Genomic DNA, 17,428 nt, shown 5'->3' on the forward strand with positions numbered 1-17,428 from the left:
TGGCTTTGAACCTGTGATCCTCCTATCTCAACCTCCCAAGTACTGGGATTACAGACATGAGCCAATACACCTGGCTTTTGAAGCAGGGTCTCACTTAGTTGCTGAGTAAAGCCTGCAATCCTCTTGTCTCAGTCTGTGCAGTTTTGGAAACAAGGAAAAAGGGATAAAATTTGGGAGACTGAGAAAGCACTGTGACAGGCCTACAGGGAGCAGGCTCTGCCAGGCTCCTTCTCTTCCCCCTTGTCCAAGGATTTAACCTAAAGGCATTTTAACCCCTGAATCCTTTTTTCTTGTGTGGTACTAGGGATGTGACCCAGGGGCTTTCTACCTCCAGGCCACATCACCGACCTATTTTATATTTTATTTGGAAATAGGGTCTCACTAAGTTGCTGAGATCTTCACTCAGTAGCTGAGGCTGGCTTGGAACCTGCGCGATCCTCCTGTCTCCGCCTCCCGAGCGCGGGGATGACAAGCGTGCGCCACCACGCCTGGCCTTTTTGTCTTTAAACAAGGTCTTAAATTGCGGAGGTGGGCCTCCTGGAACCTGCGATCTTGTCTCAGCCTCTCAAGTACGGGGACTGCAGGACCGCACCAGCACACTGCCTGCTAAGTTCCTTTCAAGTCTCTGTTCTCAAGCGCACGGGCTGTGGGAAGAGGCACTTCTCAAAAAAGCAGGCTGTCTCCGCCTCCCAAGCGTGGGGATGGCAAGCCTGCGCCACCACGCCCGGGGTGGAAACGTGCTTTAATGTGTACGGTATAAATTTTCTTTTTCAATCCCATGGAAAATTGGGGTGGCATTTCTTATTGTTTGGCCAGCTCTGCCAAAAGTCCATCTTCTTGGTCCTAAGTAGGGCCAGGAAAGATAAAGACAACAGACAGCTATGGGAAAGGGAGTACAGTCGGCTAGATGGTGCACACCTGTAACCCGGGATTTGGGAGGCTGAGACAGGAGGGCCGCAGGTTCAGTGACAGCCTCAGCAAGCAGTGAGACTCATCAACCAACTGAGACCCTGTTTCAAAACAAAAATGACAGCTGGGCTTAATTACAAGCGTGGTGGTGCACACTTGAAATCCCAGCATTTGGGAGGCCGAGACAGGAGGATCGCACAGGTTTGGAGCCAGCCGCGCTGGCGTAAGAGACCCTGCCTCAGCTAATAGTGAGACCCTGTTTCCAAATAAAACATATATATAAAAAAATAGGTCTGGGAGTGTAGCCCAGAGGTTCCACCTCCAGTATCACCAAAAAAAAAAAAAAAAAAAAAAAGACAACACTTTGCCTTGAATAAATGTTAATGTTTTGAAGGAAATTTCAGGAGGGGATAAAGCAATCCAAGCTGAGTTGCAGAAAAAGATTTTGTTTTTAAACTTGTAAAAAATGCATACAACATTTTCTGTCTTTCGATGAGGCTTGGGTACCCTGTTTAGCGTTCAAGACCACATTCTTAGTTGTTTGTCACTAGCGGCGCTGGGGAAATAATGACCGTAACACGGTTATTGTCTTTACTTTTTCCTCTCTTATTTTCTTGGGCAAAAGGATAGGCCGAGCGGGGCACAGTCGTGCACGCTTGTAATCCCAGCATCGGGAGGCTGACACAGGAAGATTGCAGTTTGTGAACAGCCTCAGTTACTTAAGGGAGGCCCTTTGCAACTCAGTGAGGCCCTGTTTCAAAATAAAGAATAAAAAATAGGGCTGGGGTATATAGCTCGGAGATATAATGCTCCTGGATTTCATCCATAGTACAAAAAAAAAAAAAAAGGATAGCTGTATTGGACACACTAGTGTGTGGAGGCTGAGGGAGGCTGAGGCAGGAGGATCGCAAGTTTGAGGCCAGCTGTGGCAACTTAGCAAGACCTATCTCAAGATAAAAAGGGGTCGGACACACCTCAGTGGTTAGAGAGTTTTAGACGTGTAAGACCAAAATGTGAATACGCTTTACCTTTCAGCTGTACACCTTTCAGCTGTACACATAAGTGTTTATTTTCTGTGTCTTTGTGTCTTGAGCCTGTGATCCTTGTTTCTGAGTCTCCCAAGTACTGGGATTATAGGCACGTGCCACCGCCCGGCTAATATTTTGCAGATTTATTCAAGTGTTCAATACATAATATATTTTTAGTGTGGTACCAAGGTTTGAACCCAGGGGTGTTCTATCTATAGCTATACCCCAGCCTTTTTCTGATTTTTATTTTTTAAATATTTTGTGGATTTGGGAATTGAACTCAGGGGCATTCTAGCTCTGAGCTATAAACCCAGCCCTATTTTTTTACTTTTTTATTTCGAAACAGGGTCTCCCTAAGTGGCAGAGGTACTCACTAAGTTGCTGAGTGTAGCTTCAAGTCTGCAATCCTCCTGTCTCAGCCTCCTGAGTACCGGGATTATAGGTGCGCACCACTGTGCCTTGCTCCAATGTATTTGTTTAGTATTATTGTTGTTATTGTTATTATTTTGGTACGGGGGATTGAACCCAGGGGTATTCTACTTCCCAGCTACATCTCCAGCCCTATTTTTCATTTTGAAACAGGATCTCACTAAATGTGGAGGGCCTCACTGCGGAGCTGAGGCTGGCCTCGAACCTGCGACTCTCCTGTCTCAGCCTCCCAGGTACAGGGACGGAAGCGTGCGCCACCAGGCTTGCTTTGGCTCTTACTTATAATTGCCTTATTTTCCTGTTTCAACCTTAAAATATTTGAGATCTCCTTGAAACGCTATTTTTTCTGTAGAAGAAAACGTCCGCCGCATTCTCAGAACAGGAGATCCAGGTTGTTTCAGCTTTCTGCTGTGCCGCTAGGGCCTTTCTTGCCGGCTCTCGACGCGGGGCCGGCTCCTCTCTGCTCTCCACTCTGCTGCCTCCTGTCCTGTGCGCCCTTCACTCGTGCCCAGGGCTCCGTGGCCCCCGGCGGTACTGTGACATCACAGAGCCCTGGGCCAGGGTGCCTAGCTACGCCTGCAGCTCCTCCGCTAGGTGCTGGCCGCTCCCACGCTGCGAGTCCCCGCCCAGGGTTGGCACTAGGACACTGACTTATCGCAAAGCCAGGCCAGGCCCCAGGGCACCATCTCGGCCCCTTCCTTCGCGTCAGCCGCTGTCCAGAGTGGGATTCCCGGTGAATGTGGTGGCATCAGCACAATCTATGTTTCAGGCATCCTGTAGAGGAAGATCACTCTTCTGGGGACCTGGAAAAAACGGTAAATTGAGCCTCGGTGACCTTTCCAAGCCTCATGAAAAGAGGTGTCCCCTGGCGTGGTGGATCACGCACCGGCGCCCAGGAAATACAGACAGTCATGTATATACAGGTAGTGGGCTAAGCCCGGGGCCATTCTGCCTCCAGGCCGCGCCCCAGTCCTTTATTTATTTATTATTTATTATATATATATATATATATTATATATATATTATATATATATATTTTTTTCTTTTTTGCAGTGCTGGGGATTGAACCTCTGAGCTCAGAGGCATTCAACCTCTGAGCTACACCCCAGCCCTATCTTTTATTCTTTATTTTTGAAACAGAGCCTCACTAACTTGCGGAGGGCCTCATTCGGTAGCTAAGGCTGGCCCGTGAACCTGCCCTCCTGTCTTGGCCTCCCAAGTGTTGGGATTACAAGTGTGCCCCACCATGCCCGGCATTTTAAATTTATTTTGAAATAGGATCTTGCTAAATTGCTGAGGCTGGCCTCACATCTGACATTCTTGTGTTTTGGCCTCTTCAGTACTGGTGTGTGCCACCATGCCTGGATCCAGGATGTCTTTCTAATCCTATTTGTGCATGAAAAAATTAATCTTCATATTCCTTTAGATTGCCCTCTGTCAATATTACTCAGGTTTTCTTTCTTCCTTTCTATTCTCTCTCTTTCTTTCCTTTTTTTTGTGGTACTGGGGATTAAACCCAGGGGCATTTTACCTCTAAGCCACACATCGCCCCCATACTTTTTTTTGAAACAGGGTCTAATGTTTTAATGAGAGTTTTCATTACTTGCCAAGGCTGTCCTTGAACCTGTAATCCTTCTATTTCAGCCTCACAATTACTGGGCTTACAGGCCTGTGCAGGCACACCTGGCATTTATCATCACTTTTTGTTTTGTTTTTATGGTACTAGGAATTGAACCCAAGGGCATTCCACCTCCGAGTTACACCCCCAGCCCTATTTTATTTTGACTTTGAAACAGGGTCTCACTAGGTTGATGAGAGTCTCACTACTTGCTGAAGTTGTCCTTGAACCTGTGATTCTTCTGTCTCAGCCTCACAAGTACTGAGATTACCAGCATGGGCCACTGTACCTGGTTTATTATTTTTTTTAATGGTAACATGGATTGAATCCAGAGGCATTCTACCTCTGAGCTGTATCTCCAACCCTTTTCTTTCTTTCTTTCTTTCTTTCTTTCTTTCTTTCTTTCTTTCTTTCTTTCTTTCTTTCTTTCTTTCTTTCTTTCTTCTTTCTTCTTTCTTGGTGGTACTGGGGATGGAATCCAGGGCCTCCTACCTCCGGGCTACACTCGCAGACCTATTTTAAATTTGGAAACAGGGTCTCTTAAGCCAGTGTGGCTGGCTTCGAACCTGAGTGATCCTCCTGTCTCCGCCTCCCAAGCACAGGGATTACAAGTGTGCACCACCACGCCCGGCTCGATTTTTCTTTTCTTTTTTTTTTATTTGAAATGGGGGGTCTCATAAAGTTGCTTAGGCTGGCCTTGAACCTGGGATCCTTCTGTCTCCACCTCCCAGTACTGGGACATAAGGGAAACTAGCTTTGTTTGTTTGATGATAAGTGAGTAACAGTGAAGAATACAATGATAGGAATGGAGGGTGACACTTGTCTCGCATGTGTGACGTCCTGAGTCCCCTCCCCATTGCTGCGAAAATAAAAATATCTAAGTAACAACAATAGTAACACAATGACCTCAGTTTGGTGGCCCTGAATTGATGGGAGAGAGACCTAACGGTTCATCCCGTTTTTGTACTAGCAGTGCAAAGGTTAATACAGAGAAAAAGGAAAATAAGCCAGGCGTGGGGGTGCACACTTGTGATCCCAGTCCTTAGGAGGCTGAGACAGGAGGATCGCAGGTTTGAGGCCAGCCTCAGCAGCCTAGTGAGGCCCTCAACAAACTTAGCAAGACCGTTTCAAAATTAAAAAATAAAAAAGAGATGGTGTTGCAGCTCAGAGGTAGAATGTCCCTGGTTCAACCGCCAGCGCCCCTCCAAAAAAGGCTAAAACAAAACAGAGAGCGTGTGCCAAGAAGTAGGTAGTGCCCAAGCTCACTTTCTGGGGAAACTTTTGTTCCAGCTTCAGACATGAGATTATTCTGAGGAACTAGGAAACAATTCCAGAAGGACTCACGGGTTTTGCTAAGGATGAGTCCTGCCTTCGATGGCCTTGCCCAACTTCCGGTGCAATGCTTGGGCCGTGAAGTCATGGGACGACAGCTCCGTGCACGTGCGAGCCCGGGCTGCACAGAGGGCTGCGTGTGCGTCCGCTCGCACTGGGGCCCGGGCACTCTGGACACGAGCCGCAGTCTGAGCCGCAGGAGACGCCGGCGTGTGCGGCTCGGGGCGGCCACAGCTTGTGGTGTTGGAAATGGAGGCGTGTGCCTGTCATCCCAGCACTTGGGAGGCTGGGACAGGAGGATCCCGCAGGTTCGAAGCCAGCCTCGGCTACTTACTGAGGCTCTCAGCACCTTGGTGAGACCCTGTTTCTAAATAAAAATATAAAATAGATCTGGGAGTGTAGCCCGGAGGTAGGAGGCCCCTGGGTTCCATCCCCAGTACCACAAAGAAGAAAAAAAACCACAGGCTGGAAATGACAGTCAACACACCCGACATCAGCATCCAGACGCGCCGTGAGAAGAGAGTGCCCGGAGCTGTACAACAGCCACCTCGTGGTCATGGCCCCCGTGGACGTGGCGAACATTGAGTCCACACCTGGACTGACAGACCAACAGGCTAGCCTTCACTGTCACGAGCCATCGAAGAGCCGTACGAGCCGCGTGGGGTCTCACGCCCGTCATCCCAGAACTTGGGAGGCTGAGGCGGGAGGGCGCAGGTTCAAGGGCAGGCTCAGCAAGTAGCGAGACTCTCTTCAACCTAGCGAGACCCTGTTTCAGAATAAACATAAAACAGGGCTGCGAGTATAGCTCAGAGGTAGAATGCCCCGGGTTCAATCCCCAGACACACACACACACACACACACACACACACACACCTGTATGGAGACAGGCACTGCAGCACACGCCTGTAATCTCAATATTTGAAAGGTTGAAACAGGAGGATTGCAGATTTGAGGCCAGCCTCAGCAACTTAATGAGACCCTGTTTCAAAATAAAAAATAAGCCGGGCGTGGTGGCGCACGCTTGTAATCCCCGCGCTTGGGAGGTGGAGACAGGAGGATCGTGCATGTTCGAAGCCAGCCACGCGCGCTGGCTTAGGAGACCCTGTTTCTAAATAAAAAAATATAAAAATAGGTCTGGGAGTGTAGCCCGGAGGTAGAAGGGCTTCCAGGAACCCCAGTACCACCAAAAAAGAAAAATAAAAAATAAAAAAAATAAAAAAAATAAAGTAGGTCAAATATAGAAGGCCCCTGTACTATAAGATAAATAAATAATAAAATAAAATGTAAAAATAGGGCTGAGGGTGTAGCCCAGAGGTAGAAATGACCCTGAGTTTAATTCCCAGGACCACACACACCAAAAAAAAAAAAAAAAGGAAAATAATTATTTTTTGGGGGGGGCCTGGGGATGGAACCCCGGGGCATTTGACCTCTGAGCTACACCCCCTGCCCTATTTTTTATTCTTTATTTTGAAACCGGGTCTCCGAGTTGCAGAGGGCCTCACTAAGTAGCTGAGGCTGTCTGCGAATCGCGATCCTCTGTTCTCAGCCTCCCGAGTGCTGGGATGACAAGCGTGCCCACCACGCCTGGCCGGAAAAGAATATTCCTGATGAAGCTGATGGGTGGGTTGTCCTGGCCTGCGATCCCATGATTTGGGAGGCCCAGACAGAATTGCAGGTTCAAGGCCAGCCTTGGCAACTTAGTAAGAACATTGGCCACTTAATAAGACCCCATTTCAAAACTTAAAACTTGTAAAAAAAAAAAAAAAGACCTAGCAGCCAGATGAGAGCTATGTGACCTTGAAGACATTATTTCAAAAACGAGATGAGTGAAGTGGGCTTGTACATGGAGGCAAACGCCAGTCAGTGTGTATTGGCAGTGGCCACTTTCAAGCTTTTAGGCAGAGATGTGTGTGTGTGTGTGTGTGTGTGTGTGTGTGTGTGTTACTAGAGGTGGAACCCAGGGGCTTTTCTGCCTCCAGGCTATACTCCCAGACCTATTTACTTTATTTTATTTTATTTTATTTTATTTGGAAACAGGGTCTCAGTTGCTGAGAGCCTCACTAGGTAGCTGAGGCTGGCTTTGAACCTGCGCGATCCTCCTGTCTCAGCCTCCCAAGCGCGGGGATGACAAGCGAGCGCCACCACGCCCGGCGTAGGCAGAGATTTCGAATTTTGGAAACTGCGTGGCCCTCGTGAGCCGAGCGTGTTTGGTTTCCGAGTGGAGCTGGTGGTGTTTTGGAAGTGTTCCTGCCAGTGTGCCATGAGTGCTGACCCACTTAGTGGGCGTGGCGTGGTGCTGTATGACCTTGCGCGGGTATAGTCACCAGGGTACGGGTGAGGGCGGCGCGTGTGCTGGGAGAGGCACGGGGGTTGAGCCCAGGGGCTTTCTCCCTCTGAGCGACATCTCTAGCCTTTTCAATGTTTTTTCTATTATTTTGAAATAGAGTCTTGTTAAATAGCAGAAGCTGGCCTTGAACCTGGGATCCTCCTGCCTCAGCCTCCTGAGTACTGGGTTTGCAGGTATGCACCACCACGCCTGGCAGTCGTGGGTTTTAATGTACCAGGTAGGGCTTCAGATTGCACGTTATGAGGAAGCTTTAGGAAACAACCACTCATCAAGTTTTGGTATCAAATCAAAGAACATCTATATTTTTCTGAAAACGAAGCTATGACAGTGGCGCGTGCCTTATAACTGTAGCTGTTGAAGAGGCTAAAGCAGGAGGATTGCAAGTCAGAGACTGCCTGGGCAGCAGAGGACACCCTTCTCAAAGATGTGGAAAAGTCTGGGAATGCGGAGCTCGGTAGTAAAGTGATGGCTTAGCGTGTGCAAAGCCCTAAGCTCAGGCCCTGGCGCTGCCCCAGTCATTTAAGCTATCAGAATGCTCCGTCTTTTATTTTTTATTTATTTTTTATTTTTTATTTTTTGGTGGTACTGGGGTTCCTGGCAACCCTTCTATCTCCGGGCTACACTCCCAGACCTATTATATTTTTTATTTGGAAACAGGGTCTCTTAAGCCAGCGAGGCTGGCTGGGAACCTGCGCGATCCTCCTGTCTACCTCCCGAGTGCAGGGATGACAAGCGTGCCCGCCACGCCCGGCTCCTCGTGTCTTTTAAAATCCCTTATCTGTTAGGCCTAGATTTTTTTCACGTATCAACTCAGTATCGCACCAGATTCACGGAAGACGGAGGCGTGAGAACCCAGCTGTCTCCAGTTAGACCAGACCTTGAAGGGATTCGTGGAAACATGTTCAGAGTGCTATTCTCCTAGGAAATATTTTTGCTTTGCTTTGGAAAGTAAAATTGTTTCCCATAAAACGTTATTTCTGTTAGCATGTAATGGATTTGTTGCTGCTTGAAAATGGGTAATTATAAGTAACTAGTTATTTATATTTTTGTTTTAATCCATTATGGTAGATAGACCATACTTCAACAAAACCAGTGGGAGTGGGTCTTGGTGGCACCTGCTTGTAAACCCAGCTACTCAGGAGGCTGAGGCAGGAGGATCGCAAGTTCAAGGCCAGCCTGGGCAACTTAGCCAGACCCTGTCTGGAAAGAAAATAAAAATCGGGCCGAGTGGTAGACAGCTTGTTTTGTTCCGTGTCCTGAGCACCCGCGTGTGGCCCTGCCCTCCGCCCCATCCACCCACAGCCTGGCCCGGCCCTGTTGTGAGCAGAAGTCAGAGTCTGCGAATAGGGCTTCACCTCCGCATCCTAGCACTAACCGCTTACATAGAAAAAGGCTCATGGGAGCGTTAGCAAGCTTGAAGTGTGAAGGTCTCTTGAAACCAAAAAGTGTAATAGCGAGGTGTGTGGAGAAGGGAAGAAGGCTTTTGGTAGCTGGTCTACAGGAGTGGAGCCTATTTATTTTTGCAGTACTGGGGATGGAACCCAGGGGCATTCTACCTCTGAGCTACACTCCCAGCCCTGTTTTTTATTCTTTGTTTTATTTATTTATTTACTTATTTTTGCGGGTCTGGGGATGGAACCCAGGGGCATTTGGCCTCCGAGCTAAAGCCCCTGCCCTATTTTTTTTTTTTTTTTTTTTTTAATTTTGAAGCTGGGTCTCACTGAGTTGCAAAGGGCCTCACTAAGTAGCTGAGGCTGTCCACGAACCGCGATCCTCTGGTCTCAGCCTCCCAAATGCTGGGGTTACAAGTATGCACCACCACGCCCGGCTTTTATTCTTTATTTTGAGACAGGGTCTCACTAAGTTGCAAAGGGCCTACTAAGTAGCTGAGGCTGGCTTCAAACCTATGCTATCCTCCTGTCTCAGCCTTCCAAATGCTGGGATTACAAGCGCGCACCACCACACCCATTTTTTTAAATTTATTTACTAATTTATTTATTTTTGTGGTACTGGGGATGGAACCCAGAGGCATTATTCCTTAGAGGTTTACCCCCAGCCCAATTTTATTTCTTATTTGGAAACAGGATCTCACTAGGTTGATGAGGCACACCACTTGCTGAGGCTGGCTGCGAACCTGCGATCCTCCTGTCTCAGCCTCCCCAGTACTAGGATTATAGACGTGTACACCACGCCCGGCTCACCTTCCTTTCCTGTCCAGCTGTTAGCTAGGCTCAGATCAAGGCCTTGCACAAAGGCCCATTTCTACCCAGTGCATGTCGGCTCCTCTGTGCCTGTGGCCAGCTGGTGTTTCTTAAGCACATATTTTCTCTTGCATGAATAAAAGATATGTAACTTTTAAGCCAGGCATGGTGGCACACACCTGTAATCCCATTTCCTGGGAGACTGAGACAGAAGGGTTGCAGGTTCGAGGACAGGCTCAGCACGTAGTGAGACTCTTATCAACCTAGTGAGACCCTCTTTCAAATTTTAAAAAATAGCCAGGCGTGGTGGCGCATGCTTGTGATCCCAGCATTCTAAAGGCTGAGACCTGAGAATCGTGGTTCGCGGACAGCCTCAGCTACTTACTGAGGCCCCCCGCAACTTAGTGAGACCCTGTTTCAAAATAAAGAATAAAAAATAGGGCTGGGGGTGTCGCTCAGAGGTCAAATACTCCTGGGTTCCATTCCCAGACCTGCAAAAAAAAAAAAAAAAAAAAAAAAATAGGGCTGGAGCTGGGTGTGGTGGCACACACTTGTAATCCCAGCATTCGGAAGGCTGAGACTGGAGGATCGCAGTTCGCGGACAGCCTCAGCTACTTAGGCCACAACTTAGACCCTGTGTCAAAGAATAAAAAATAGGGAAGGGGGTGTAGCTTGGAGGTTGAATGCCCCTGGGCTCCCTCCTCAGACCCGCAAAAATAAAAAAGGTCTGGGGATGTAGCTTAGAGATAGAACGCCCCAGGGTTCAATTCCCAGTACCACAAAAGATTAAAAAAAAATAGGGCTTAGGATGTAGCTTGGAGGTAGAATACCCCTGCTCATTCCCATCACACACACACACACACACACACACACACACACACACACACAAGTGGCTTTACAACAATTAAGATTTATTTATATCATCATTTGGTGGGAATCAAATTTCTTTGGCAATCCAAAAGTTGCAGTTTGTGTGTGCGTGCGTGCGTGCATGCGTGTGTGTGTGTGTGTGTGTGTGTGTGTGTGTGTGGTACTGGAGGTGGAACCCAGGGGACTTCTACCTCTAGGCTATGCACTCAGCCCTATTTTGTTTTTATTTGGAAACAGAGTCTTGCTAAGTTGTTGAGAGCCTCACCAAATTGCTGAGGCTGACTTCAAACCTGGGATCCTCCTTTCCCAGCCTCCCACATACTGGGATTAAAAGCGTGAGTCACCACGATCCGGCTCGTAAACCCACTCGCTCCGTGACTCCTTAAAGACCTTGCGAAGTGATTGGAAATCAGCGTGTTCTTTAGAGTGAGGTCACACGGGCTTCCAGCTAAGGTCCTATGGGCCTACACCAACCACCAGAGAAGCCGTTGTTTGAGCAAGTCGCAATGAACAGTAAGGCTCAGCAAAATGAGGCCGAGCTGGGCGAGGCCACGTCTGCTGGACACAGTTGTTGACTGCTCAGACGACTTCACGGGCACTGAGTCCAGCCAGACTGCTGCCCGGTGCTGTGCTGGTCTGATGGAAACCCTCCGGAAAGCTCCGTGTGGCGAGACTCTGCTCAAAGGCTAAGTGACAGCGGGGTACGGTGGCACATGCTTGCAATCCTGGTCCTCGGGAAGCCGAGACGCGAGGATCACAGGTTCAAGGACAGCCTCAGCAACTTAGGGAGAACCTGTTTCAGAATAAAAACTAAACCAGGCTTGGAGTGTAGCTCAGAGGAGGAATGTCCCTGGGTCAAACCCCAGTACCACACACACACACGCACAAGCCACGTGATGGTCCTTTCCCTGGATGCATGCCTGTCAAGAGATGCTTTCTGTGATCAGAGACACCAGGGCTAGAGGAGTCCTGGATTTCTTTGATCTGGGCCGTGTGTGTGTGTGTGTGTTTGTTTTACAGGGCAGAAAAAAGACTGTGACTTTTATCAGAATAGTGGCGGGGCGTCGGCTTGCGTCAAAGGTAGTAGTACCAGAGTGCTTGTATCCCAACCATTGCATTTCTCCCCAAAGCAGTGGCCACGCCTGCATTCTCCCCAGGAAGCGAGCGCAGGCGGGCGGCCTGCTGTCTGGCCCGGCCAGGTCCCCGGTGCAGCGCGGCCGGAGTGCGGTGGTTTAACTGCTTTGGAACTCGGTGCCGGAACATTCTACCCGCCGTAGCATGGGCACCAAGAGCGAGGCGCGCGGGTTCTTTAATACCTGTCCCATCAGAGAATGACAACTGGGCACCGTGGCCTCCCGCGCACACAGCTGACCTGCCAGTCCTAGGAGCCTGAGCCTAAGGCGGCAGCCGGGCAGGCCAGTGCCACATCCTCCCACAGCGCGGCGCGTCCAGCCTCGACCCTCACCCTGGGCATTTTGCAGGTTTCTGTGGCCGGGTCAGGCACTGGGAGAGGCTCCCCAGCAGTGACGCTGCTGCAGCTGCCCTGCGGCCAGACCGTCCATGTCCAGGGCGTGATTCAGCCGCCGCCCTCCGTCATCCAGTCTCCGCAGGCCCAGACTGTCCAGGTGAGCTTCCTTCCCGCCCCTCCTTCCCCCGGGCCTCTTCCTTTTGTGCAGACTAATTCACTCCTTGCTTCCCTTCTTTAGCTCTTCTCCTGGACCCTGCTTTTCATCAGACATTTGGTGGAATTTCTATTTTCCCTGGGGTGTGCACTGTAGGATTCCACAGGGGAGTGGAGTTTTGTTATCAGCTCTTAATTGCAGGCTGAGTAACTGCTGGGGAAGCAGCTCCTGTCTGCTTCAGGCCCTGTGCTCAGACTCAAGTTCATTCAGCAAAGCTTGGCAAATTTAAAAATAGTTTGGGATGCTTGGAAAAAGATGTAAATGCAGTTATATAAAGATTTTAGTACTGATCAAAAGTGGTACTTACAGTAGTATGTAGAGAGATTTTATGTTTCTATCAAATTCAGTGTATCAGAAAATAATATGCTCTAAGCCGGACCCATGTGGCCACACCTGCAATTCCAATACTTGGGAGGCTGAGACAGGAGGATGACAGGTTGGAGGAGCCTCAACAATGTAGGAGACTCTCAGAGCAGACCCTGTGTCAAGCCCTCAGCAACATAGTGAGATCGTGTTTCAAAATAAAAATAAGGCTGGGATAGCTGGGCGTGGTGGCGCACGCTTGTAATCCCCACACTAGGGAGGCTGAGACAGGAGGATCGCACAGGTTCGAAGCCAGCCTCAGCTACTTAGTGAGGCTCTCAGCAACTTAGCGAGACCCTGTTTCCAAATAAAATACAAAATAGGTCTGGGAGTGTAGCCCGGAGGTAGAAAAGCCCCTGGGTTCCACCCCCAGTACCACCAAAAATAAAAAAAAAATTAAAAAAAGGGCTGGGATATACCTGGGAGGTAGAACACCCCAGTGTTTAAGCTCCAGTACCAAAGAAAGAAAGAAAATAATTTTATTTTTTTACTTACCTGGGTGCTTGGGACTGAACCCATGGCCTCAAGCACGCTAATCACATGCTCTACCACTGAACTACACCCCAGGCCAAAAGTACTATCATATTATCTTCATGTGAGTGTTGTGTTAAATGCAGGGGAGCCAAGCCAGGCACGATGGCGCACGCTTGTAATCCCAGGGCTCGGAAGGCTGAGACGGGGATGGCAGGTTTCTAGCCTCAGCAACTCAGTGAGGCCTGTTTAAAAAATTATATATAATCTTATATAATATATAATCAGTATATGTAATTTAATTTATATACACGACTATATTTTATTTATTTATTTATTTATTTATTTATTTATTTATTTATTTATTTTTGGTGGTACTGGGGTTCCTGGAAGCCCGTCTATCTCCGGGCTACACTCCCAGACCTATTTTATTTTTGGAAACAGGGTCTCCTAAGCCAGTGCTTTGGCTTTGAACCTGCGCGATCCTCCTGTCTCTGCCTCCCAAGCGTGGGGATGACAAGCGTGCCCACCACGCCCGGCTATTATATATATGATATATATACACATATATGAGAGGGGGGGAGGGAGAGCGCACACAAGCGCATACACACCAGGGGCAATTTTTCTTCTGTGAGCAGATGGATGTGCTCTTGCTGGATCGTGCCGTGTGCCTGCACATTTGAGTATAGTTTGTCATGGAATAAAGACAAGGGCCACAACATGACTTATTTTTTTTTTTTATTTGTGGGGTTGGGGATGGAACCCAGGGACATTCTACCTCTGAGCTACACCCTCAGCCCTATTTTTTATTCTTTATTTGGAAACAGTGTCTCACTGAGTTGCCGAGGGCCTCACTAAGTAGCCGAGGCTGGCTGTGAACCATGATCTTCCTGTCTCAGCCTCTGAAGTACTGGGATTACAAGCGTGCCCACCACGCCCAGCTTTTCAGTAGACTTTATTTATTTATTTATTTATTACTTATTTACTTATTTATTTATTTATTTTTGGTACTAGGGGTGGAACCCAGAGGTTTTCTACCTCCGGGCTACACTCCAGATCTATTTTATATTTTATTTGGAAACAGGGTCTCTCTAAGTTGCTGAGAGCCTCACTAAGTAGCTGAGGCTGGCTTTGAGCCTGTGCGATCCTCCTGTCTCAGCCTCTTCAATAGACTTTTTAAAGTTTTGGTAAATGAGTGGTTTAGTTGTCTTTGCAGAGAGAGAGGTGCTGGCGGATCCTGTCCTAGAATTTGTCCCTGTTGGACAGTGGGCAAGTCCTTCCTCTCTCTGCATGGCTTCCAGCCACACTCTCCTAGGTGGGTTAAATGCTGGCCTGCCTCCCCCACGGCGGTTGCTATAGTTGAAGGACAGATGTGTAAACTGATAAGTGTTTGGTAGTGATACACAACTCTCTAGTGAAGTTTGCACATGTGGTGTCGGTGACCAGAGTCACGTGTGTAGGCAGCTGTGTGCGCACACACGTGCTGTGAGCCGTATGTTCTGGCTTATACCCTGGATGTTGGAGTGACCTTTTGATTTTGCCCACAGCAAATGTAATTGTATTAGGGAAAGTGAATTTTTGTTGTTGTTGTTTTGGTACTGGGTATAGAACTCAGGGGCATTCTACCTCTGAGCTGCACCTCCAGCCCTATTGTTAAATTTGAAACAGGGTCTCGCTAGGTTAATGAGAGTCTTACTATGTGCAGAGGCTTGTCCTCGAACCTGCGATCCTCCTGTTTCAGCCTCCCAAGTGCTGGGATGACAGGTGTGCGGTGCCACACCCGGTGTTTAAGTACAGTGAGTTTTGTAAGCTCAGCCACTGAGGTCCTCAGAATTAAAATATCGACAGCAGATGTGTTGTTGTGGAGATTCATTATGTTTCTAACTTTTTGTAATAATCTGGTTATTGTAGTATTACCTGGCTTCATATACGAAGCTATGCTAAAAATCCAGACACTTCTTTTTAGGAGAAATTCCTCATTTCGATCTTCAAGACTTCCATGAGCAAACCCTTACCCATTCCTTACAATATATAAATCCTAACTTTAACCTGCCTCATTTACTCTCTTGTTTACTTAAATATTCTTTCTATATATGTTTTTTGATGTAATGTAATTATACAGCATAGTGAGAAACTCAAAGTGATAACTTATCCATGTATATAGCACTTTATATATTTTCTCTTTCCCTCTTTCTTTCTTTCTTTCTTTCTTTCTTTCTTTCTTTCTTTCTTTCTTTCTTCCTTTTTTCTTTTTTTTTGCAGTACTGGGGATGGAACTCAGGGCCATTCTACCTCAGAGCTACACCCCAGCCCTATTTTTTATTCTTAATTTTGAAACAGGGTCTCACTAAGTTGCAGAGGGCCTCATAAGTAAGCACTTTGTATGTTTCCCCCCACAAGAATATGAAAGTTTACCTGAGCACGATGGCACACGCTTCTCAGTATCTGGGAGGCTGAGACAGGAGGACTGCAGGTTCGAGACCAGCTTGGCAGCTTAGCATGACCCTTTTTCAACATACAAAAATAAATGTGGGGCTGGGGGTGTAGCTCAGAGGTAGAATGGCCCTGGGTTCAGTCCCCAGTACCACGCACACCCACAGAAGCTGAAAGTTTATTTTAAGCCAGGGAGAATAGAGCGAAAGGAATGCTGTCGGGCAAGGACCTGAGAGGGCAGCCTCTTTTCGCTGACTTTCTGTAGGGTTGATAACCTGTCCCGTTCCTTGCTGCAGGCACACGTGTTTTACAACTTGACAGTTTGGTTCGTTTTCCTTTCCCGAGCAAGCCAACTGCGCCCTTCTCTTGCTCCCCAGCACCTGGCTGGGGAGCTGCGCATAAGACCCTCCCTACCCCGCTGTCCTGAAGGAGTACCGCCATGGCCGTAGGATGCACTTCGGAAGTCCTTGTGTTGCAGGTAGCGACGATCGCAGAGACAGAGGATTCTGCAGAATCAGAAGGTGTGACTGATTCTCATCAACGCAGAGAAATCCTCTCACGAAGACCCTCCTACAGGTGAGCTGACTACTTCCTACTAGAATGTTACTTTCTTCAAAAAGGCACAATCATTATAGGTCAAAGCAATTCTTAGCCGGGCGTGGTGGCGCACGCTTGTCATCCCAGCATTTGGGAGGCTGACACCGGAGGATCACGGTTCGCAGACAGCCTCAGCTACTTAGGCCCTCCGCAACTCAGTGAGACCCTGTTTCAAAATAAGTAATAAAAAATAGGGCAGGGGGTGTAGCTCGGAGGTCAAATGCCCCTGGGTTCCCTCCACAGACCCGCAAAAAAAAAAAAGGCAATTCTTCTTTTTTTCATATGCATGTGGTACTGAGTATTGAACCCAGAGGCATTCTACCTCCGAGCTGCATCCCCAGCCCAATTTTATTTCCTATTCGGAATCAGGGTCTCACTAGGTTGCTGAGAGCCTCACTAGGTAGCTGAGGCTGGCCTTGAACCTGCAATCCTCCAGTCTCAGCCTCCCAAGACTCGGATTACAAGTGTGCATCACCACGCCCGGCTAGCAATTCTTCTAGGAGCTGGGTGTGGTGGCACACACCTGTAACTCCAGGACCTGGAGAGGCAGGAGGATAGCAGATTTGAGGCCAGCCTCAGAATTGAGAGACCCCGATTCCAAATAAAATGCAAAATGCAGCTGGGGCGGGGGTAGCTTGGAGGTAGGATGCCCCTGGCTTCCATCCCCAGATCTCCCCTTCCCCAGCACATTCTTTTAGGTCTTATTTATGTATCTTAATAACTTCTATTACTAAATTACATTTTAGAAAAATACTGAATGAACTTTCCTCTGATGTGCCTGGTGTTCCCAAGACTGAAGAAGAAAAGTCAGAGGGAGAAGGAGCGCCCCCTAGCATCACTACCATGGCGGTGCCCACGAGCATCTACCAGACCAGCACCGGGCAATACAGTACGTGAGGCGGGAGGGAGCCTGCAGGTGGCTGTCCTGTGGGTCCCAGCGCGGCCGCACGGCTGGAGTGAAGGGCGGGAGGGCTGTGCCACAGCGGTCGCCTGCTTTTTAAAAGGAAATGTTTTTATTGCTGAATGTAGGAAAACTAAACGGGGTGTAAAAGTAAGAGGCAGGATTTTCCTATTTATATCTGTGAATGCACTGCAAGAGAAACTTTAGGAGTTGTTTTTATTGTCTTTCTAAGGCATGCACACAGAGG

At 48.2% G+C, this 17,428-nt stretch overlaps 1 protein-coding gene across 5 annotated transcripts in view; it reads left to right on the top strand.

Annotated features, from left to right (window-relative positions):
• Nucleotides 1-3,103: 3,103 nt before the first annotated feature.
• CREM (cAMP responsive element modulator) overlaps nucleotides 3,104-17,428 on the top strand; it is a gene marked incomplete at both ends in the record, with an annotated part of 43,228 nt that continues 28,903 nt past the window's right edge. For 3 of the 5 annotated variants that reach the window (XM_080716929.1, XM_080716931.1, XM_080716932.1), the window contains one exon: nucleotides 17,124-17,169. In XM_080716929.1, the coding sequence (XP_080573055.1) occupies nucleotides 17,124-17,169 (46 nt within the window). Of the gene's footprint in view, nucleotides 3,182-16,161; nucleotides 16,260-17,026; nucleotides 17,170-17,428 lie in introns of those variants that run through there. The other 2 variants (XM_080716927.1, XM_080716928.1) reach the window with 1 other exon arrangement.

Source organism: Muscardinus avellanarius (assembly GCF_963383645.1).
Source record: "Muscardinus avellanarius genome assembly, chromosome: 20".
NCBI lineage: Eukaryota > Metazoa > Chordata > Mammalia > Rodentia > Gliridae > Muscardinus > Muscardinus avellanarius.